The 23,814-nt window shown below is 31.0% G+C and overlaps 1 protein-coding gene across 3 annotated transcripts in view; it reads left to right on the plus strand.

The window, feature by feature from the left end:
• SUZ12 (SUZ12 polycomb repressive complex 2 subunit) overlaps positions 1-20,961 on the plus strand; it is a 37,589-nt gene extending 16,628 nt beyond the window's left edge. Inside the window, exons 5-16 of one of the 3 annotated variants that reach the window (XM_011360013.2) lie at positions 479-528; positions 3,687-3,772; positions 5,350-5,581; positions 6,927-7,020; positions 11,051-11,156; positions 14,360-14,537; positions 15,992-16,083; positions 16,289-16,432; positions 16,903-17,060; positions 17,455-17,653; positions 18,096-18,175; positions 20,265-20,961. In XM_011360013.2, coding sequence (XP_011358315.1) covers positions 479-528; positions 3,687-3,772; positions 5,350-5,581; positions 6,927-7,020; positions 11,051-11,156; positions 14,360-14,537; positions 15,992-16,083; positions 16,289-16,432; positions 16,903-17,060; positions 17,455-17,653; positions 18,096-18,175; positions 20,265-20,610 — 1,765 coding nt within the window. In that variant the 3' untranslated portion in view covers positions 20,611-20,961. The remainder of the gene's footprint in view (positions 1-478; positions 529-3,686; positions 3,773-5,349; positions 5,582-6,926; positions 7,021-11,050; positions 11,157-14,359; positions 14,538-15,991; positions 16,084-16,288; positions 16,433-16,902; positions 17,061-17,454; positions 17,654-18,095; positions 18,176-20,264) is intronic. The other 2 variants (XM_023530598.1, XM_011360014.2) reach the window with 2 other exon arrangements.
• Positions 20,962-23,814: the final 2,853 nt, after the last annotated feature.

Here is a 23,814-nt window from a genome sequence, read left to right on the forward strand (position 1 = left end):
TAGCATATTTGTCATCCTTGATTGAAATAGAAATTGATGGTTCTGTGTCATTTGTTAGAAGGTTGAATTTCCATAGCTTTAAAATATTCACCTTTACACCTTTACATGGATTTAGCTACGCTTTTCAAAAATTTTTTGAGGGGTGCGAAGGGAACCTTATTCCCATTTTATTGGTACAACACTAAAGCACAGTATATTATCTTGCCTCTCTTTTGGTGGTCTGTTTTTATCTGCCTTACTCCTTTGATGTTTTTATTTTTGTGTGTTGTGTTTTTTTGTTTTTTAATGTGTGTAGACACCGTTTTGGATGTCCTACTTAACAGGAAAAGCATGGAGTTGGGCTCAGTAGAGTTAATAAAAAAATCAATTATTTATAAACTACCTGAAGTAGCTTTGATTGCAATATTATATTTTAAAGTCTAGGGTCTTTTGATTATAGAGCATTAAAGTGATGAAATCTTTTGTTTGTTTTGTTTAGCTTGTCAGCTCACCTGCAGCTTACCTTTACTGGTTTCTTCCACAAAAATGGTATGTACTTGAAAGTAAACATATTGGCATCTTAGCAGCAAAATACCTTGTGAATGTAAAATAAATTTTTTGTGTATAACATTTAATGGAGTAGATGTTAATTCTTTAAATTCTCATTAGTTGACCTCCAACAATTTCCAGTGTTGCTTTATGTCCTCAGTGATGGAATGTACAGGGATGTAACTTGCAACTCTTTAAAAGTAGTGGTTCTTAAATTTTAGTGTGTGTGGAAACATTCTGACATTTTGTTTAAAAAACATACACCTGGACCCTACAAAGACTCAGATATAGAAGGGTTTTGGTGTAGCTTAGGAGTTTGCATTTTAATAAAGCACCAAGATAACTCAGAAGTAGATTTTCTAAGGAACAAATTTTAAGAAACTGCCTTAAAAACTTTTAAAAATTGTAGATAGACTGTATACATAAGATCTTGTTCATAGCTCAGTCTTATTGCTTTCCATTTAAGTTATAAGTAGATTTTGAAATTGTTAAGTTAATCAATGCTGCGATGATTCTTGAATGTAAATGTTAGTTTCATGTGGCTCATACCTAGAGGGAATTCCAGCTCTTATCTCTAAACCATACTTTTTAGGGCTGTAACTATTACTGTTAAAGCTATAAAATATTATCTTACCCAACTCAGAGCCATCATTTTTCCAGAGATTATAAGTAGAAAATAATGGAAGAATCTTTTTGTAAACTTAAATTTCTTAGATTTTGACACTTTTTAATTTCTAATGGTTTTTGAACTTTATGAAGACTGAAGATGAAAATTTTAATTAATTGCCTTAGAACCTAGAATAGGTCAAGATCTCTTGAGTAGAAGAATCTTTTTTGCATAAACATTTGCAATTGCTGTTATTATATATATATGTACATATTTTAAAATACAGTAATAAAACAACTGAAACAACCAGTGGGATATATCAATATGCTAGATATTATACAAAGAAAATTGCATACATGTTTACTTCATTAAAAAAAACGAAAATGTGGGTTAAGTTTCAATTGGTTTTTCAAAACGAATAAAATGTCTTGGCTTGTCCATCTTAAATTTGTATGTGTATATCATTAATTATCATCCAATGGAATGAAACTTTTATAAGAAACACATCAAGTTGGTCATCTTTGGTATTTAGTAAGAAACAAAGTTTAATAATACACAAAATGGTTTTATTAGAACAGTTTGATAACTCAGCTTTTTTACATGAGAAATTTGAACTCTAGTCATATCTCTGTTAGCAGCTAGTATAACTTCTAGTTTTGCCTTATATCTGGTCCATTTTTTATATAGAAGTATCAAGTAGCATTTTAATCTTTTTGTCTATATCATTTATAATTATCTTGTTGAGTCTTTATTTTTAATTATTTGTCATTATTTGGTTTTCTGTGGTATTTCTAAAGTACCTGGACTCTTTTAGAAGCTTATCATTTGAGTTTTATAGATTCATTAGCCCTTTGTCTTCAGAGACTATATAAAACAAATTATACCTCATTGGAATTAGTAATGGATATTATTAATTGAATAATTACTAATATTATTTGGTTAGTTAATATTTAATTGAATTAATTTTACTTGAATTAATTAGTTGAAATTAATTGGGAAGTAGTTTGATAAAACTTTCCTGTCACATGACAAAATATGTAAAGTTCAAAAATTGCTTTTATTTTTGCTTGATGCTACTGAAGTAAATGAAAGTAAACTGTTGATACTTGTTTCTAGGAAATAATTTCCCATTATAATCAAATTAATGGAAGTTGGGAAGAAGCAGATATATTGCATCTTTCTTGTCAGATATTTAAGGTTTATTTGTAGGATTTTGGTTTTTTTTTTAAATAACATTTTTTAGAAACCAGGATAGAAAAACAACATCAGGATCCCTAAACTCTGATTATTTTTTTCTTTTGTTTTTAAATGAAGACTTTTGTTTAGCAATTCCTACTTGAAACTGCTTAAACTGAATACACAAAGATTATTAGGGTACTATTTTCATGGTGAGTATTTATTGGAGTGTATTTTTGTTAATCATATTAGAAATTGGACTATTTTTTGCTTTATTAAAGTTTTTTTATCCTGGATATAACTTTCAAAGAGGCTAATTCAGATGCATTTTGTGCATATACTCTGCATAAGAAAAATCTTTTTAAGTAGGAAAACATGTCCTAAATCTCATAACAAAAACTATATGTTTATGGATTCATCTATTATAATATTTCTACATGTTATTGAAACTTGAATGAATAACTATTTAAAGTTTGAACTATTAATGCCTTTGGTATTTAAAAACAGTAAGTTATAGACAAGTAAGTACTCTAGAACCTTAATTTGCAAAAGCATTTGTTAATTGATAAAGAGAATATAGGTTATTATTTAAAATTAAAATACCTGTACTTAGTAAACCAAGAGATTCCTCTAGGTAGTAAATAATATCATCATTTTTGCTATTCCATTTAGGCTTTAGAGAAATTCTGGGGAAAAGGTCAAAAAATAGCTGTCTTATGAAATAATATGATGCTTATATAACTTTTATGGTATTTAGTGTTTTTGAAATCTGCTTTTTTAATCCTTTGGTCATGAGTCCTGGTCAAATTAAAGATTTTTTAGTTTAACATCTGTGCACTCAAAGTGAAACGTATAATGGTCACTAGTTTAAATATATCTTAAACTAAGTAATTTTTAAATAGTAGATATTGGGAGAAGAAAAAATGAAAAATGTTTATTTTGTGTGTAGTTGTCTCTCCTGAACTAAAAACACTTGACAAATACCATTTTGACAAATACAGAGAAGTGCAGTTTATTATATTCTTTTATTGTCATAATTGTTAAATGTTTATAGCAGAAGTAATCAGTAAATTTTTTGTTTTAATTAAAACAATTGAGCCATTATTTGATTCAAAAGATTACAGTATATATGGAAGTAATTATAATTGTCTTATGAAAGTTTTATTTAAATGACTTTATATGTAATATGTAAAGGCTTTTTAAGAGTTTGATGCGAATTTGAAACTGATTTTGGGGAGAAAGAATGGATAAACTTCTGAAAAGTCTTCATTATAGGAAGTCTTTTTGTTTGAAATTTCTAGGCTTAAGAAAATGAGTACTGTATTTCCGTTTTTAAAAATACATTTTAAAAAATACATTTTTATTTTCTATTTAGATAAGCCATCACAAAACTCAGAAAATGAACAAAATTCTGTTACCTTGGAAGTCCTGCTTGTGAAAGTTTGCCACAAAAAAAGAAAGGTAACATAAAATTATATTGGTAGATTAAGTAAAATAATTTTTTAAACTGAATATGTTCATGTGTATATACTTTTAAACCTTGAAAGCTTTTGACTATATTGCTGCCTGAATTGTAAAATTGATAACCTCTTTGCCAACCTTCCATATCTTTTATTTTTCTAATCTGGCTATAGGTATATGTGTAAAACTTTCTTCTATAGGAGTCTGACAATGATGGGAAGAAGCTGTCTTTTAGCATCTTAAGACATAAATTCAGTTACTTCCCTACCACACAGTCTCTTAGCTTATTTTTTAGCTATGTTTACCAATTAAAATTTTAAATAAGGGCTAAAAGAGTTTTTCCCAAAAGGATTACCTTTTGTAATGCTACTCTGAGGCAGAGAAATTCTGTTGCCAGCATTCCCAGCCATTAACTTGGTAATACATTGCTTCAAGTTTTTATTATAAGATCATATCATCATAGAAACAAATGTTATAATGGTTAAATTTGCTAGGTAACTCACCAGAGCCAGCAGAGACACTTTTAGCAGCCTTAAGTCCTTGGGTATTTCAAGAGTAGAAATGACTTATATGAAGTTCCTGTTTCTGATGTTCTTTCAAAATTGTAGTAAGGTGATACAGGGTTGGAAAGCTGTGCAAGTACATTGTTATGTAGTGGACTAAGATGACAGGAGACAGAGTAAGTATATATTAAAAACTTTAAAGTTGAGAAATACCACTCTCCATACCTGCCCAGCCCTGTTGTGCACATGACAAGCAGTGATGTGAAAATTCTTCAATATATTTTTTTATTTAGGCAAAAATATGTGAATATATTTATAGTATGATCCTTTCTGTGTTTCAAAAAATAATAATAAACATTTTCTTGGGAGGATATGTTAATATTAGTCATCTCTGGAATGTAAGACTTGGAGCATGGGGGAGACTTATATTTCTCATTTTATACTCTTGTAGAATAGAATTTTTTTTTAGATCATAGCATGTATTCATTTGAAAAAGAAGCTACCATAAAATATGTACTGTATTTTCGTGTTATAAATGTCTAAGGCATCTTTTTTCAAATGTGCTCTTTCAGTGTAACTAGTTATATAGTTACAGAACATTACTCATAAGGTGATTAATATTGCCTCTAGTAAACATTTAAATATACAAATTACCCCTTTCATAATGTTGTTTACAGTGGGGTTATAATTATCTTTTTTCATTGCCATTGGTCTCATCAATTATTTTGTTAAACAGAAAATTTAAGGGAAAAGATTAATTTATGTGAGTTTAACATTTTAATCCTGGTTTTAATTCCGTATTTCTAATTTAAAACTTTCAGATGACCGTCAGCTAAATATTTTCAGTATATTACAGAAACCCTCATTTGTGTTAATATTTGGAACATAGTTGTTCCAAATTTTCTTTTTGCTTTGTCAACAATTTTCAGAAATACGGTTAGAATTTTAGCATACCAATTATAGCAAATCATGGCCTCTACCATGTTTCATATAGCTGTGATTACAAGTTTTATTGTAATTCTTATGATTGCATATGTCTAAATAAATATAATTTAATAATCTTTACTTTTGCAGGATGTAAGTTGTCCAACAAGGCAAATTCCTACAGGTAAAAAGCAGGTGCCTTTGAATCCCGACCTCAATCAAACAAAACCTGGAAATTTCCCATCCCTTGCAGTTTCCAGTAATGAATTTGAACCTAGTAACAGCCATATGGTGAAGTCTTACTCATTGCTATTTAGAGTGACTCGTCCGGGAAGAAGAGAGTTTAATGGAATGATTAATGGAGAAACCAATGAAAATATTGGTAATTTTAATTTTAATAATTTTACTAGATTTGTCATTGGAGGTTAAGATGATTAATGAAAGTGATTGAACCAGTATATCTTTAATAGTGTTCACAATTTTGTATTATTTTTGAGTTATTTTAATAATGTAAGGCATTACCATTCCAAGGAACAAAATGATGCAGAACTAGAAATAAATTGCATATGTTCTAATCGCATGGCCTTTTTTTGCAAATTTTTGATGGTCTAATAAGATAATTTTATGGTAGATTGCCCAGGCTCTTAGACTGTTGGCTGTTGTGCTATACGAGGTATTTAATTTATAAAGTTCTCATTATTACGTGATGAAACATTTCATGTAGTGAAAAAAAATAAATTGAACACTGGATGGAAAAGACTGGTATTTTAAATTAGTCTCTCAGCAAACAATAAATTCACCCGTCCCCAACACTGGAAAATTTCATACATACAGAATAGTCAAAAGGATTTTATAGTGAACATCTATATTCGCGCCACTTAGATTCTACATTAATATTTTATTATACAATTATACTCTTATACAATAGATTGGTTATCACTTATCTATTCCACTAGTTCTGAATCACCTTTGTGGTAATCATTCAATCAACATATAAGTGCTGGGGATACAAAGATGATTAAAACATCCGTCCTATCCTCCAAAGGCTCACAGCCTTAAATATGGAGATAGACATAAAATAAATACAGTTGACCCTTGAACAATGCAGGTGTTAGGGATACCTAACGTGCCTCCCTGCAGTTGGAAATCTGTGTGTAACTTAAGCCCTCCACATCTTCTGTTTCCAACTACACATCAGAAATACAGTTGATCCTTTAAAAGAGTTTGAACTGTATGGTGTGTATAAGTGGACCTGAGCACTTCAAACCTGTGTTGCTCAAAAGTCAGTTGTATTTACAGCAAAATGATGAGGGGCATAATAGGTATATGTGAAGTTCAGTGGAGAAGCACCTTGAAAGAAATAATCTTTGGGTCTTGAAGTATCCTTTAAAGTTCTTGAATAGTAACCATGAAGAGGATTTTTTCTCCTAGCCTAGCAGGATCATTCTGAACAAAAGATAACATTCACACAAATGTGGGGTTAATGTCAATGAATGTCACAAAGTAAGGACATATGTATATATACACACACACATATATATATGTATATACATATATATGTATATTACAAAAAAAAAATAAAATCTAAGTGTTAAATTTGGGTATTGTAACTTAAGTGTAATTTATACCTCATTTGGGATGAATGTGATATGTTAAGGAACCACATATCATAAATATGACATTTTTGCTTGAATATTTGATTCATGAGACATGTTTGTTAAATTCAGATGTCAATGAAGAACTTCCAGCCAAAAGAAAACGAAATCGTGAAGATGGGGAAAAGACATTTGTTGCACAAATGACAGTATTTGATAAAAACAGGTAATATTGATGGACAAGTGAGGCTCCCATAATATTTTTAGATATGTTTTTATTCTGAAATAGAACATGATGATAATATTTCTTTACCTTTATTTCTCTTTATTCTTATGACTGAAAAAAACAAATTTGTGAATACTGAATTTTTCTTTTTATCACATAGAAAGCAGTAAACATAGATAAGGAACTATTTGAATGGCTCAGTTAAGATGGTTTATTCAACAAGTATTTTCTGGTGCCTACTCTTTCTCGTACACTGTTCTAGGCAGTGAGAATGCAACAAAATCCCTGCCTTCATGGAGCTTAACTTCTAATGGAGGAAACCCCCCTCTAAAAAAAAAAAAAAATTAACTGATGGCACTTAGTAGTGAGTACTGTAAAGAAAAAGAATAAATGATGGTTTTATAGAGAAGGCCTCTGAGAAGATAATATTTGAGCAGATACCTGAATGAAGTGGGCCCTGTGCAAATCTTGAGATTATGTATTTACTGAATTAAGGAAGAAAATTGTGTGTAATCATCATTGTATGGCTCTGTGCATTTGGCATAGTGTAGCAAAGAACACTTGGATTTATAATCTTGGCAGTTTTCATTTGAGAATGAAGCATCTTAGTGCCAATGAAAGAAGATCTAGGAAGCAAATGCATTCTTTTTTGACAGCATTGAAGGTGAAACTTAAAACATGCCATGATTTCTTGTCCAGGCTGCTCACTGTTGGCTAACACAGTTCACTGTCAGGTATAGGAGAAAGCCAAGAAAAGCAACTAGTATATTCCTTGTACTCTTTTAAAAAGTACTAGATTGTTGCTTTAATATAATCACTTATTAGCCACCAGGTAAAGAAAGGTACAAAGCTTTTAATAGGGAGGCAAAGATGGTTAGGAATAATACCACAGATTTTGGCTACCATATTGTCTTAGAATATATCACTTTATGTCACTTAATATTACTACGGGCAGAATTGATGTTATCTTTTTTAAAGTAAGAAATTTGTGAATCAGATTTAAATGGAAAACAACAGAAATGTACTAGGAGATAGTGGTTGTGTCTGTGGGAGAAGCAATCAGGATGTGACACACTGGGCTTCATCGATGTTGGTAAATGTTCTATTTTAAGCAGCATGGGGAGGTACATTGTGTTCTTTTTAAAATTCTTTACATACATATTACCTTGCATATATACATATATATTAATATATTCCTTGTACATGAGAAATACTGCTTTTTTAATGATAAAAAGTACTGTGGAAGATTTTTCTCTCATTTCGAAAATCTCCAAACTTATAAAAAAGTTGAAAGAACAGTACAGGTAATTAATGCCTATTCACCTAGATTCATCAGTTTTTAACATTTTACCATATTTGATTTATTTGTAAGTATTTTCTTTTTGTGATGAACCATTTGAAAGTTAGATTATGACACTCATTTCTCCTTAACAATTCAGGACATATTTCCTAAGGAACAAGAACATTGCCCCCCGTAACCATAATACACCTATCATGTTAAGGAAATTAAACTTATACAAATACAATACTCTCTCCTCAGTTGACCCCAATAATGTCCTAAAGCTGTTTCCCTCTCCCCCACCAATTGAGAACTGATCTGTAGCAACTTGTCATTTGCTATGTCTATTCAGTTTCCTTTAATTTGGAGTATTCTCCAGGCCTTTTTGGCTTTTTTGCCTTTTGTGATACTTTTTAAATGCAGAATGCCTCTCAAATTCGACTTTTGTTAATGGTTCCTTAATGAATAGATTAAGGTTAAACATTGGGGCAGGAACACTGCATGGTGACATGTTCTTTGTGCACATCACAGACACATTCAGTTTGGGCACTTGGATAAAGTGATATTCACCATGTTTCTCCATTGTAACAGTACCTGTTCCCTTTATTTAGTTTGTAATCTCTATAGTAATACATGAAACTGGGTAAATGTCCCTTTTCCCCCAATAGCCTTTTACCCAGTAGTTTAGCATCCATTGATGATTCTGGCTTGAATAAATTATTCCTATGATAAATAATAACTTTTTATCATTTCTTCCACATTTATTAGAAGTTTCCTGTAAAGAAGAGCATTCCTTCCCTCAACTTTGAAAAAAATCAGTATGGATTAACATATTCCATTTTTATTCATTCTGCTTTAATCTGTTCATGTGATTATTCGTTTTAATGCCCAATTGTCCCAGATTTGGTCAGCAGGAGCCCCTTTAAGTAGGCTCTTGTGTCCTTTTGACTTAAATGTATTTATTTTTTTGTTTTTCCTTATTTTCTGGAATTGGCCATTTCTTGAAGGAATCTTGGTTCCTTTTAGTAGAGGAAAAATATTTGCAAGCCAAGATCTGGGGAATTTGACGTGAAAATTCTCTTTATAGTCTCAGAAATGAAAGTCTCCTTAAAGAATAACCAAAATTCAAATGCCATAGAAAAAGTATGAAATATTGAGCAAAATAAACTTATTATGTAAGCAAAAACATAAACCAAGTCGAGATAAAAATGACAAGTTGGGAAAATTAATTTCAACTCATACTATATAGATGTTAATATAAAAAGATCATACTAAATTTAAAAAATCTCAGCCCAATAGATGAACAAGAGATAGAACAAAATTGTTTACAAAAAAAGCCATTCTTAAACAATTCAAAGATATGACATCTGATTATAAAAGTACACTGAGAGGCTATTTTTTTTCACTTACCAGTTTAGCAGAGATCAAAAAACTTGTTAAAGCACTGTTGATGAGGCTATGGAAAAAGGGCTTCCTCATACATTACAGGTAGGAGTAAATTGGATTGAATGTATCAAAGGCAGTCATAAAATAGAATATTATATAATATAAACATGTGAGGGAAGTTCCTTTTCAATTAGAAGTATATGAATTTAGAAGTATATGAATATTACCTATTCAAGTAATAAAATTAGCTTTTTGAAATGTTAGGTTGAATAGCTTTGCTGATATATGTACTTTTGAAATAGAATAAATTCAAGTAGCACAGTATAAAGATAAAATTTTTAAGTCTCAAAATCATTTCGTGTTAAGAGTCAGTCTTTGAAGACAGACTATCCGGATTCAGTTGCTAGCTCTGGTTACTTACTGTGTCATCTTAAGGCAAGTTACTTAACCTCTCTCTGTACCTCATTTTTCTCTTCTGAAAAATGGAGTAATAGTGTCTTCATAGAGCTGTTGGGAGAATTAAATGAACTGTGTAAGTTTTTTAAATAGTGCCTGGCACATCGTAAGCACTCAATAAATGTTAGCTATTATCATTTAACAGAATTTCTCTCTAGACCGATGAAGAGAAGCCAGATTCTTGCTATATACAGTTAATTCTTGAGTATGGTTGAAGAATGGTGTGTAGGGTAGTAGTGTTACCAGTGTTTAAAAGTATGGAAAATAATATAAACTATATACACACACACATATATGTACATACACATTAAAACTGTGCTGTGGGTATGGGTATAAATTTGATTCTTTGATTCAACTGTTATTTCATTTATCCATGAAATGTTTATTGAGCACCTATATGTGCCAGGTGCCCCCACGATCTTATAGTTATTAGAGTCATAATCATAAATTATATTACTGGTCAATTATAAAAGTCAAGAATTCTAATTCAAATATTTACAATAGTTAAAAATAACAGAAGCATAATTCTTAGTGGTCCCTATGGCAAGTATTGTAACACTGTCGTTAAAAAGTATTTTAAAAAGTATAAAGCATGTGTGCTGGCTTTATACTCAGTGTTTAAAACTTACTAAATTTTGAGACCTTAGGCATATTATACTTTAAGTATTTAAAGTTATATCTGAGTAGCTACATTAGTGAAATAATTCACTAGTAACAATAGTTATTAGTGCAACTCATTAAAATTGCTTTTGTCAAGAATGCAGTGTAGGTATATCTTAAAATTTTGTTGGGTATATCAGCTAGTTTATAAATTTAATAAATGCTTTTTAGTATAAATCTAAAGATGTAGAATTTGTGTACTTACAATAATACATAGGTTACTTTAAAGTGTATGTGTTTGTCTAACAGGCGCTTACAGCTTTTAGATGGGGAGTATGAAGTAGCCATGCAGGAAATGGAAGAATGTCCAATAAGCAAGAAAAGAGCAACATGGGAGACTATTCTTGATGGGAAGGTATGGACTGCTTAGAAGGTTGAGCACGTTATAGTTATGAACTCCCATTTTTGATTGATGTTTTCTTCTTCCCCAAATGCAAATCCGTTGTTGGAAGTAGAGTCCTTTGTTTTTATACTTTGGAAAACACAAATAAAATTATCTAGTCAGAGTATTTAATGGAAGTCATCGTCCTTGGAGCCAGACCAGGTTTAGGTATCTACTCCTAGCTATGTGGCATCTGGCAAGTTATTTAAGCTTTGGGTCTCGGTTTTCTCATCTGTAAAACGAGGCGTAGAATTTTGATGGATTAAATGAAATAATTAATGAAATACTTTTAGCACTGTGCCTGGCATAAAATAAGTGCTCAATAAATGTTAACTGCAATTTTAAATCCCATTCATAGTAACAGCAGGTAACATGATAACTAATGATAAATTTATCAAGAAATCTGCAGAACTTAGGTAAAGCATACTTAAAATAACTTTTAAGAGACTTAAAAGAATAAGTAGGCATACATACATTTCTTGAATAGGCAGACTCAACAGAATAACATCACGTATTTCTAAATATATTTGGTCAGTGTATCATCACACGCAAAATTCTAAAAGGATTTTTTTTTTTAAGCCTTAAAATGAGTCTCAAGTTAACAGCAATATGTAATAATACTAAGGAAAATTATGGAAAAGTTTTCTGAGAGCCTTACAGATAGTAGAACATACTATAAAATTAAAAGAACTTAAATTATATGATGTAAGCATAGGAATAGACAAGCATATCACTAAAGCATAGTCCTGAAATAGCTTCATGTACTTTGGGAAGTTAGTCATGGTAAAATGAGTGTTAGATCTGTGTGGGAAAGAAAGACTGACTTGTTCATGAATTGTTACAGAACTGGTCTCTAGCCATCTGGAAATAAACTTAGATCTAATAAATATCAGAAAGCTCATAAATGTAAATGTAAAAATTAACAATATATAACTTCAGAAAAAAATGTAGGGGAAGGTTAATATAATCTTGCTATGAGGAAAGCCCTTCTAAGTATGATACAACAGCTAGAAAGCATAGAATAAAAATGACTAAAATGAATCATTTCTATACTGCTAAAATATAAATTTAAAAACATGATGGACTGGGGAAATATTTTTAATATACAAAAAGCTAATATAAATACATAGTTTTATAAATCAGTAAGATAAGCAATCTAATTAGAAAAATAAAGGACAATCAGGCAGTTCTTAAAGCAACAAATATAGATAGCCAGCAAGCTTTTAAAAATATATTCAACCTCCTTAGTATTCAAAGACATGCAAACAAAATCAGGGATATTACTTTTGACTACTAGTTTGACAATAATTAAAAAGATTGACAGTTTATAGTTGGATATGTGAGGACACACTCTCAGTGCTTTAATATAAGAAGTTGGTACAACCTTACCAGAGGGCAGACTGGCAACATGGATAAAAATTTAAGTTGTGTATATAGTCATTAACAATTCTATTTCTACAATTTTACCACAAGGTAGTAATTGATAACTGAAAAGATGTAGGTAATGGGTCTTGTCAAAAATTTTTAAACAGTGAAAAATTAGAAAATTAAAAAATTAGAAAAAAGCCATTAAAAAAGACAATACTTTGACAGGAACATTTCTATGATATTTAATTTTTATATAATAGTATATACTCCCACTTTATAAAATAAATGATAATAGTGATTATTTACAAATGATGAGATTTCATTTCTTGTTAATTTTTCCCAAGAAATAATTTGAGGCAATGTGAAATGGACTTCTTTTTAAGTCAGAGCATATAGATTTGCTTCTTTTTAAAGTTCTATGGTGTTCTTGTAAATAAATATCCCATAATTTACTAAAACAATGCTACTTGAATGGTTGTTTTTTACATTTTCAAAAATAATATACTTAATACATGTATCTTTTTGCGTTGCAAATATTTTTATAAGATAAATTCCTAGACATGGACTTACTGTGTCAAAACTAGTTTATATGATCACATTTTTACCTCATTCCAATATAAAAGTAGAGTTTTAAGAGGATTATTTATAATAAAGATATAGAAGGAGTTAGGCTTGTATGGCAGTAATATAAATAGGAGCTATTGAATGTTTCTATAAAAGGGACTACTAATATGAAAGTCTGAGAAGATTATTTGATCTCATGGATTGAGAAGTAAAAATTAGAAGCAGGCGGAGCAGCTGAGCTACTGTGGTAATAAGGTAGTAAGGATCTATAATTTGTGATTGTATAAAAAAAAAATAGGAGTCAAATGTAATTCTGAAATTTTTTAGCTTAGGGTCACTAGAAGGTTGATAATGCTAGGAACAAAAATAATTATACCTGGGAAGGAAAGAAAAGATAACAAGTTCACATCTAAACATTTTAGTTCAAGGTGACATTGATATCCAAGTGGTGATGTCCAATAGGTGGTCAGAGATATACTGGTTTAGAGCTCAGATATAAAGAATGGAGAACCAGTTTGAGATCATTAGCCTAATTAGGTATATCATTGGGGATGGGTAAGAGACAGGGGCAGATGGCTAAATGTTAGCTGGGAATTAAGGAGAATAAGAGAAGAGTAAGTAAGTAGTCTTATAAATGATGAGAGGTAGAGGAGAAAAGCCAAAATGGTTGGTTCAGTGTCCCAAAACACAAAGAAAAGAAGCAAGGGCAGTCATCAGTGAAGCTAAGGGAAAGCAAAAAAAAAAAAAAAAAAAATTACTAATTGCTATAACTGTTCAATTTAGAAAAAAATTAATTGGTCATCTAAAAGTGTTTGCAAACTGAGAGGCTTTGGGCACCAGAGTTTTTTGTTGTCGCTCTTTTTAAAGACATTTTAAATTGGTTGCCAGCATATAAAATGGCAAGTTTTCCCATTAGAACTTTGATTTCTGACTTCTTTTGAAAAATCTGAAAATCTGGCTGTGTTGGGCCAATGTTTGCATGTGGCGGCAAATCAGTTACAGCTGATAAGTGACTCCCCTTTTTAGACAGCCTGAGCTCTCCAATACTGCAGTCTCTGTTGTGCCATATATTTACTTGCTAGGCCATCTCTGTAGGCATTTTGGGTTTTGAAGGGAAAAAATCCGTTGATTTAAATCAAATTCACATTAACTTATAATCAGTATTATTATTATTTTAATTTCTACAAATTCTTTTGATTCATTATATGGAATCTTCACTCTTCTTTTTTTTTTTTTTTTTAAAGAGGCTGCCTCCATTTGAAACATTTTCTCAGGGACCTACACTGCAGTTCACTCTTCGTTGGACAGGAGAGACCAGTGATAAATCTACAGCTCCTATTGCCAAGCCTCTTGCCACTAGAAATTCAGAGAGTCTCCATCAAGAAAACAAGCCTGGTTCAGTTAAACCCACTCAGACTATTGGTAAGAAAACATCGCCATCACAGTAATGCTTTGCAGAGTTAAGATTTAGGCTTTAGATTAATTCATTTGTCTTTTGCTCCAATTATTATTCTTTGAAGATTGTTATTAGAGAGACAAATTATGAGCCATAATAATTTAGGGGTCTCCTACATTAAATGTAAAGTTTTGTGTGTTAAAGTACAGATCAACAGTCTCTTATCCAAAATCTTTTTGTTAGATGTGTCTGGGAATATTTTTTTCTTTTAATTTTAGAAGCATTTCACAGTACTCGTGCCATATAATATAGAACAACTCCAGATGAGGTCTAGATAGCCTTATGCCAATTTAGGACAAGTTTTTCCACTTAATAAAGTTGCCTCAAACTCATGAGAAAATGATTGGTTTTCAGAACTTTTTAGATTTTGGAATTGCAGCTTTATAGGACTTTGAGATCATATACTTTTTACAATTCATGTAAAACTTTATGTTGTAGAACTGAATTCAGTATTTCAGTGTGTTTTTATAATTTTAGGGCTGGAAGAGGACCGTTATAACCTGAATTTTACCAGGTTAAATTTTGCAGTAATTTTTTAAGAAGAAAAACATTTATAAATGGAGTTAGCTCTGTTGGGTTAAGGTCTAGGTTACAGTGGTCTGTCATTTTGTATCTGCCTGATAGGAACACTGTCTTTGACCTAAGAGTATCCATGTGTTTTTATCTAAGTTTGTGTAAAGAAGGCAGAAGGCTTAAGACAGCTAGCTGTCTTTGAGATTACCACTCATGTCCGTTTATTGTGTGCAAGTCATTATAAGAGTTAGATTAAAAAGATAAAAAATGGCCACGTCAGAGAAAAGATTTCTCAAGTAAATTGTGGTCTGAGCATGTCTCAAAATACTCTGACCAATCAAATAGGTAAGTTTCAAAGAAACTGAGAAAAAAAGTTTTATACAAAATTATATGTATGAATTAGTTATGTTAGGGAAAATGAAAACATTTTAAGTCTGTGAAGAAATATACCAAAATTATTTTAATGGTGATTGATTATCTTTTGGATTTGTAATGATATTAATACAATCATTTTTTACTGAATCTCTGTTAAACCAACATTTAATGGATGTCTGCTCACTGCTTTGCACTAGAAATATAAAGACAAAGCAAAACCACACTATGACCTCAAAGGGCTTAAAACATTACAGTGACTACATATATTTACTTGGGTTACTTTTATAATGACTTAGGACATAGGTGGTTTTTAAAGGAAAAGTACGGCTCCTACCAATAAAGATCTTAATATCTGGTTAGGGGTGCTGATTAAGGGGGTTGTTTGTTCACTTGAGGATGAGAACAAAAATTATGTTAAATACCACAGGTAGAATTCTGTGAAACTTTTCATGTTTAAGTGTTTTCACGAGATACATTATCTCACTTTTTAGAAGCAATTATTTGCATTAAGTATAAAAGTATATATTTTCAGCTGTTAAGGAATCATTGACTACAGATCTACAAACAAGAAAAGAAAAAGATACTACAAATGAAAATCGACAAAAATTAAGAATATTTTATCAGGTAAACATAGCTGACCCTTTTTTTTAAGTAATCATGAAATGCTTTTGTTTTTCGTGTTACATCTAAACTATTTTGGATATTTAAATTTTAAAAAATGTCTCTAGCTTGATTTTTCTTTTAAATTGTTTTAACTTTTTAAAGGTGATATTGAAACAAAATATTTCAAGATGTTTAAGTTGTAGGTTTGCTTCTTTTTTTTTTTAAGTTCCTTTATAACAATAACACAAGACAACAAACTGAAGCAAGAGATGACCTACATTGCCCTTGGTGCACTCTGAACTGCCGCAAACTTTATAGTTTACTCAAGCATCTTAAACTCTGCCATAGCAGATTTATCTTCAATTATGTTGTAAGTAACTTTTCATTTTTTCTTACCAAGAATATATCATGCATTATATATTGACTTACAAAAATGGTAGTTTTTACAAAATACCAAAATTTCTGCTTTTGATGGATTGTTGTATGCATGAATTACAATGATTTGGAGTTTATGCACATTTACATAGTGTACCTATAGTGACACATAATCCTCACATCAACTCTTTGAATTAAGTGGTAATTTCCTGATTCATACTTAGACAAGAAATAATTTAAAAAGTTACCAAGCCAATAAATGGCATAGCCAGGATTTTAACACATCTTTTGAGGTTCTCTGACTTCCTGTTTACCATGCTAGTATGCCTGGCTTATTTTAGTTTTCAAAACTAAAGGAAAAGCCTCCACAAGTACTTTTTAAATTAATTGAAAATGAGGGATAGATATTTAGGGTAGAATAAGTAATATTTTCTTTTTCTAAACACCTTGGCATTTTTGTTACAGTATCATCCAAAAGGTGCTAGGATAGATGTTTCTATCAACGAGTGTTATGATGGCTCCTATGCAGGAAATCCTCAGGATATTCATCGCCAACCTGGATTTGCCTTTAGTCGTAATGGACCAGTAAAGAGAACACCTATCACACACATTCTTGTGTGCAGGTAGGTAAAAAGGTCATAGAACAAAAGTTTTTTCTCTGACTTTTATCGACGATAGAGGAACAAAGGGGAGCCAGACAAAAGATAGTATTTAGGTGGGAATCATCATTTCAATACTGGCTAAGCCTCGGGGATGGTATACTGCTTTATAACCTTCCTCAGCTCCTATTTCTACACGGTTTTCTCACTTCCTCCTTACAGCTTTTTTCCTGTGTTTTAAATGTTAATGTCACTATGGCTGTAGTGGTTAGGGGGATTAAAGAATTCTAGTGGAGGTTGCTGTGTTCACACCTAGCTAGAAACCCATAAGAAAAGAAGGTAATCTGTTTGGGTGGTGTGCAGTATAAAGAGCCCTATCCCTGTCATTTAGTATTATATCAACATTTCTTTACATTAGGCCAAAACGAACAAAAGCAAGCATGTCTGAATTTCTTGAATCTGAAGATGGAGAAGTGGAACAACAACGAACATACAGTAGTGGACACAATCGCCTGTATTTTCATAGTGATACTTGTTTACCTCTCCGTCCACAGGAAATGGAAGTAGATAGTGAAGATGAAAAAGATCCTGAATGGCTAAGAGAAAAAACCATTACAGTAATTATTATTATCATCATCACTATTGACAATGATTTTAGAATGTTATGATTAAATGATTTTTGTTTGAAAACTAATTGTTTAATATGAATTAAACTTTTGGCTTAGTGTAAAGGAGCTTTTTCTAAATTAAAGAATTCAGGAATCCACAATTTTTATAATTGTGTGGTTTAAACAGTTACCAAGTAAAGAAACACAGATTTTCTTGTGACTTTATAGTGTTTTTTTTTTCCATTTTATTCATAGGTAACTATTTCATAACTTAGGAACTCCTTTTAAAATGACTGCTACTAGAAGTTTTTAAGAAACGTTTCTACTTTGCTGTATAAGTCATAATATTTTTAGTCAAAAAATTCCATTTTTGACATTCTCAAGTTTTTCTTAGAAATACCAATAATATTTATTCTGCATTTAATAGGTTTTTTCCTTTTTTCTTTTTCAGCAAATTGAGGAATTTTCTGATGTTAATGAAGGAGAGAAAGAAGTGATGAAACTATGGAATCTCCATGTCATGAAGCATGGGTAGGATATTTCTAAATTCAAATATTCTATTTTATATCCACTTTGCTGCTTCATATTCTATAAATCTACCTGGGTTAGATTCTTATATAAAATTCTGTTAATTTAGATATAACATGTCTGAAATTTTACCCTGATCCAAAGTATTATAACTGCGTAAAGGAAAATGGTGATCCTCAAAGATTGTTATAAGGAAGGCACTAGCTCTAAAAACAGGTTTTTATTTTTAACGTGTCCCTTTTTTTTAATGACCCAATTTTCATTCCTTATATTGCCGGGGAATACAAAAGTAATATGCCATGAGCTACATTCCAGGAAATCCTGAAAATTACTTACCACAGTTATTACCATAATTTTTAAAAATTGCTGAATTATGCAGAATAAAATATAAGTGGCTTTTATGATTTTTTTATTACCATTTCATAGAGGGCAAAGGTAGAACAATCCTTATTTCTCATACCTTTGTGGCTAAAAGTATATTCCAAAGCATTGTTTTTCCTGCAGATCTGCCTCCTTCCCTGTGTGAACTATTTACCTGTCAGTACACACATTTTTCTTCTCTACCTTCATTATTATTAGATCCTCATTTAAGGCTTTCATCTATAGCACAAGCTTCCAAAGTTTTTTTCATTTATAGATAAGTGAAATAAATGGGAAACTTTTGTTTCTTTACTCTGGGCTGGGAGAAGTGTTGTTGGTACATAAGTTCTAGTCCAGATGTCTGGGTGCATCGCCCATGGCCTTTTTTGTATACTACTTTGAGCTAAGAATAGTCTTCACATTTTCAGTGGGTTGTAAAAACTACAAATACCATATGATTTCACTTATATGTGGAATCTGAAAAACAAAATAAGGAAAACAAACTCATAGATACAGAGAACATTTAGATGGTTGCCAGATGGGAGGGGGTTTGGAGAGATGGGTGAAAAAGGGTTAGGGATTAAGATGTACAAATTACCAGTTATAAAAACAGTTATAGGGATGTAAAGCACAGCATAGGGTGTATAGTCAATAACATTGTAATAATTTTGTATGGTGTCAAATGGGTACTAGAATCGGGGTGATCACTTCATAAGTTAATGTCTAATCACTATGTTGTACACCTGAAACTAATATGATATTGTTTGTTGACTGTAATTGAAAAAATTTTTTAAAAGAAAAAGGGAAGATGACAGATTACATATGGCTTGCACACTCTTAAATATTTACTTTCTAGCCTTTTACAGAAAATGTTTGGTCCCCTATCTCGGGGGAATCATTTATGAGTAATTTATGTATGTGGAGGCTAGTCTAAATCTTTTTACTTTTGTCCTGATATGCCAGTTTCAAAATAGAATTTTAGTCAAATTATATTGTCTGAGTTCTGTTTTATTTTTTATTTTTATTTGTTTATTTTTAGTTTTTGAGTTCCGTTTTAATTCCTTGATCTTAATCTGTTAACACAACAACCTATTGGGGTTCATTGTATACTGACATTAAAAGTGGTAGGAAGTTGGGTGGACTATTGGGATTTTTTAAAATCCGCAATCAAGTCCCTTGTACTCTGTTGAACTCTGTTCTAGTGCATAACTGAGTTGCCATTCTATTTGGTTAAATTTAGTTCTCTCAAATTTATTTTATTTATTATTTATTTTAAATGCACCTTATTCATAGTTTGTGCTAAACAACCACACTGTACCACATTTGTTGTGACATCTTCATTTTTTCAGAGGTTTACCATGAACTGAAAATGTAAAGAAACACAGCTTCTGAAATAAGAAAGTATGTCAAGATCAAGGGAGAGAGTAAAGGGGATAGGGTGTTCATAGAGAGTTTATGAAAGTGGTGCTGGCAAGAGAAAATAATTTAATACTGCTGTATGTAATTTCATTAGGAAAAAACATGACATTTATTTTAGCTCTGGTTACTTAAACCTCTTTAATTTTTTTAAATGGTAAGATCATTCAAGTGATAGAATCTCATATTCACTGTAGTGTTACTTCTTAAATCATTTACTGGATTTGAATAGTCATTCTATAATGGTTATCACTGTTGAATTTGATAGAAATGCTTTATATTGCTATTGATGTTTTGTGTTGTTTTTATTAAATAGGTTTATTGCTGACAATCAAATGAATCATGCCTGTATGCTGTTTGTAGAAAACTATGGACAGAAAATAATTAAGAAGAATTTATGTCGAAACTTCATGCTTCATCTAGTCAGCATGCATGACTTTAATCTTATTAGTATAATGTCAATAGATAAAGCTGTTACCAAGCTCCGTGAAATGCAGCAAAAATTAGAAAAAGGAGAATCTGCTTCCCCTGCAAATGAAGAAATTACTGAAGAACAAAATGGGACAGCAAATGGATTTAGTGAAATTAACTCAAAAGAGAAAGCTTTGGAAACAGATAGTGTCTCAGGGGTTTCAAAACAGAGCAAAAAACAAAAACTCTGAAAAGGCCTAACCCCATGTTACGGACAAACACTGAAATTGCATTTTAGGGAATTCAGTCTCTAGGAAGAGTTTTGCTTATGTTTTTTTAATCATAGATTCCAAACAGGCACTGTTAGATGAAGTAAATGATTTCAATAAGGATATTTGTATCAGGGTTCTACTTCACGTCATTATGCAGCATTATATGTATATCAGTTTTATTGATGTCATTAAAACATTCTCTTGTTTGAGCATGAAAAGCAATACTTCAAAGAAAGTGTTTTTAACTTCAACAATTGTCTTATGAAATATATTAAATTGATAATTTTGAAATTATTTCATATATTTAAATTATAATGTTTTTTGCATTTGTGACTGGCTGTTTTTCTACTTTGTAATTGTGAGACATTTTCTTGGGGAGGGAAAATTGGAATGTGATTCCCTTTTTTTAAAATTGAAGATTTTTGTGAAATTATGTTGCATTACTATTTAGTCATACCTTGATCCTTTTGAAATCATTTATCAATTTGAAATCAAAAATTACAGCGTTTTGCATTGCATAAGTTCATTTTACAATTTTAAAATAGCACTTCATCTTATGCCTGTTTGAGAAGAAATTAATTTCTCACATTCAACAATGAAATGACATGTTGGTTTATAAGGTTACTTACCATTTATGTGGATAATTTTAGTGCATTGCTCACCCAGTATGTTTTAAACTTGAACATTTTGCTGTTTTGGGTTTTTTTTTCCCCCCCAATTAGGAAAGCACATGGAAAAGTAAGCTGTCCACATCTTTTCATTAGGATTGTAAACCAAGGGAAGAACAAGTTTGAGATTTTTAAGATGCCACTTTCAGGGGAGGAAATGTTCTATAAAAATGAACCAGAAAATGTTATAATTTCTTTTTGTTTGCAAGGATGTCTTTGTAATGTATTTCACGATTAGAATATCCAATACAGATAAGCTGACTTGAATTGTTTTGAGCAATTTTGCCCTGTGTTATATGTGTTTTATACACATATTTGCAGTTGGATCGTCTCCAACAGAAAGTGGTTTCACTACTGGCACATTAATAAGCACCAATAGATTTTTATTCCAACTCCAAGCACTGTGGTTAACATCACCTCAATTTTTTATTATCCTTAAAGATAATTGCATTTTCATATTCTTTATTTATAAAGGATCAATGCTGCTGTAAATACAGGTATTTTTAATTTTTTTATTTCATTCCACCACCATCAGATGCAGTTCCCTATTTTGTTTAATGAAGGGATATATAAGCTTTCTAATGGTGTCTTCAGAAATTTATAAAATGTAAATACTGATTTGATTGGTCTTTAAGATGTGTTTAACTGTGAGGCTATTTAACTAATAGTGTGGATGTGATTTGTCATCCAGTATTAAGTTCTTAGTCATTGATTTTTGTGTTAAAAAAAATAGGAAAGAGGGAAACTGCAGCTTTTCATTACAGACTCCTTGATTGGTAAGCTCTCCAAATGATGAGTTATAGTAAACTCTGATCATGCCTCTGGATAGTGGATCTTGAGCATTTCTCTCGGGCTTTAATTTGCTAAAGCTGTGCACATATGTAAAAAAAAAAAAAAATAGATTATTTTAGGGGAGAAGTAGCTGTAGAATTATTGCTTATGTCATTTCTTAAGCAGTTATGCTCTTAATGCTTAAAAGAAGGCTAGCATTGTTTGCACAAAAAGTTGGTGATTCCCTCCCCCAAATAGTAATGAAATTACTTCTGTCGAGTAAACTTTTTATGTCATCTTATAATAAAAGCTGAAAAAATCCCTTTGTTTCTATTTATAAAAAAAAAATGCTTTTCTATATGTACCCTTGATAAGAGATTTTGAAGAAATCATGTTAAGATGATAAAGCATTTGAATGGTACAGTAGATGTAAAAAAAAAAATTCAGTTTAAAAGAACGTTTGTTTTTACATTAAATGTTTATTTGAAATCAAATGATTTTGTACATAAAGTTCAATAATATAAAAGCTTTATTGTTTTTTTTTTCTTTTATGCATTGTTAACAATGTGCACTGAAACTTTGGCCTATCTAGGATAATAAGGATCCAGAACTACATCCATCGGTCAGAGCTAATAAGAATTAAGAAAGGACTTCCCAGCCTTGAGAACTGTAAGAAATATCTGCTGTTTAAGCCAAAAAAAAGAAAAAATTAAGATAAAAGTGAATGTGAAACCTTTTAATTTTAGGAGCATCAATTTCAACTAGCATGTTATTTATAGTAATACGTAGATATATTTTAAGTTTATAGTTCAGAGTTATGTCAATATTAGTTTATAGTTACCATTTTTGGTTCTGGATTTTTCATTTTTTTAATGGAAAAGAATTTATCTTGGCTTTCAAAAAGCTCAGATTACAGTGGGTTACAAATGATAAAGTAAAATATATAATAAAATTATATACTATATTATATGCAATGAGGTCAGTAGTTGTTGAAGTTAACTCGAGAAGAGTTGGGAGAAACAACAGAAGAGTTGACAATGCAGCTGTTTTTGCTTTATTTACTATTAATACCATGTTGCATGTACACATGTTGCTGTGTGTTCTTTGAGCTGTGTGCCTTTTTTTCCAAAGCTCACTATGTGCATTTCTTTTAAGCATTTGATTCCATCTGACTGACCATAGTACTGCATAGTGGTCTTAGTTGGTGCTCAGATATTTGGTGACATGACGAGGGCTTTATGTGCCATGCTAAAAGTTTGGATTTGGGGTAGTAGGAAGTACTTAGAGATTTACTGCACAGATACGACACAAACCAATTTTGTGTTTTAGGTGAGCAACAGCTTATAAGAATTTGGGAGGGGAGAAGTTCTACATAGTAAGAATCACTAGAATGGTATTGTAATAGTGCAGGTAAAATATCCAACTACTAGAACATTGCCTGAAGTGCCCAAGAAATAACTTGGTGTTGCAGTATAAAAGAATGAATGTGCACTAATAAACAGTGATGAAGTCGAGAGGAATTTCAGAAGCAATCCCTAACAAAATGAATAAAAAGGCAATTTCAAAGGAGGTAAGTGATAGAAAACAGGTTTAATGAGTTGATTAAATGGAAAGTGAGCTGGAGAAATTTATCACAGAGTATGTGAAAAATGGGGCCAGGGCAAGAGTGAGGCAAAGGAAGAGTTTTGGGGAGAATTGATGGGAAGGTTGAACATGATTATAGATTAGAAGAGACAGAAGACCA

Source organism: Pteropus vampyrus, unplaced genomic scaffold (genome assembly GCF_000151845.1).
Source record: "Pteropus vampyrus isolate Shadow unplaced genomic scaffold, Pvam_2.0 Scaffold50, whole genome shotgun sequence".
In the NCBI taxonomy this organism is placed as follows: Eukaryota; Metazoa; Chordata; class Mammalia; order Chiroptera; family Pteropodidae; genus Pteropus; species Pteropus vampyrus.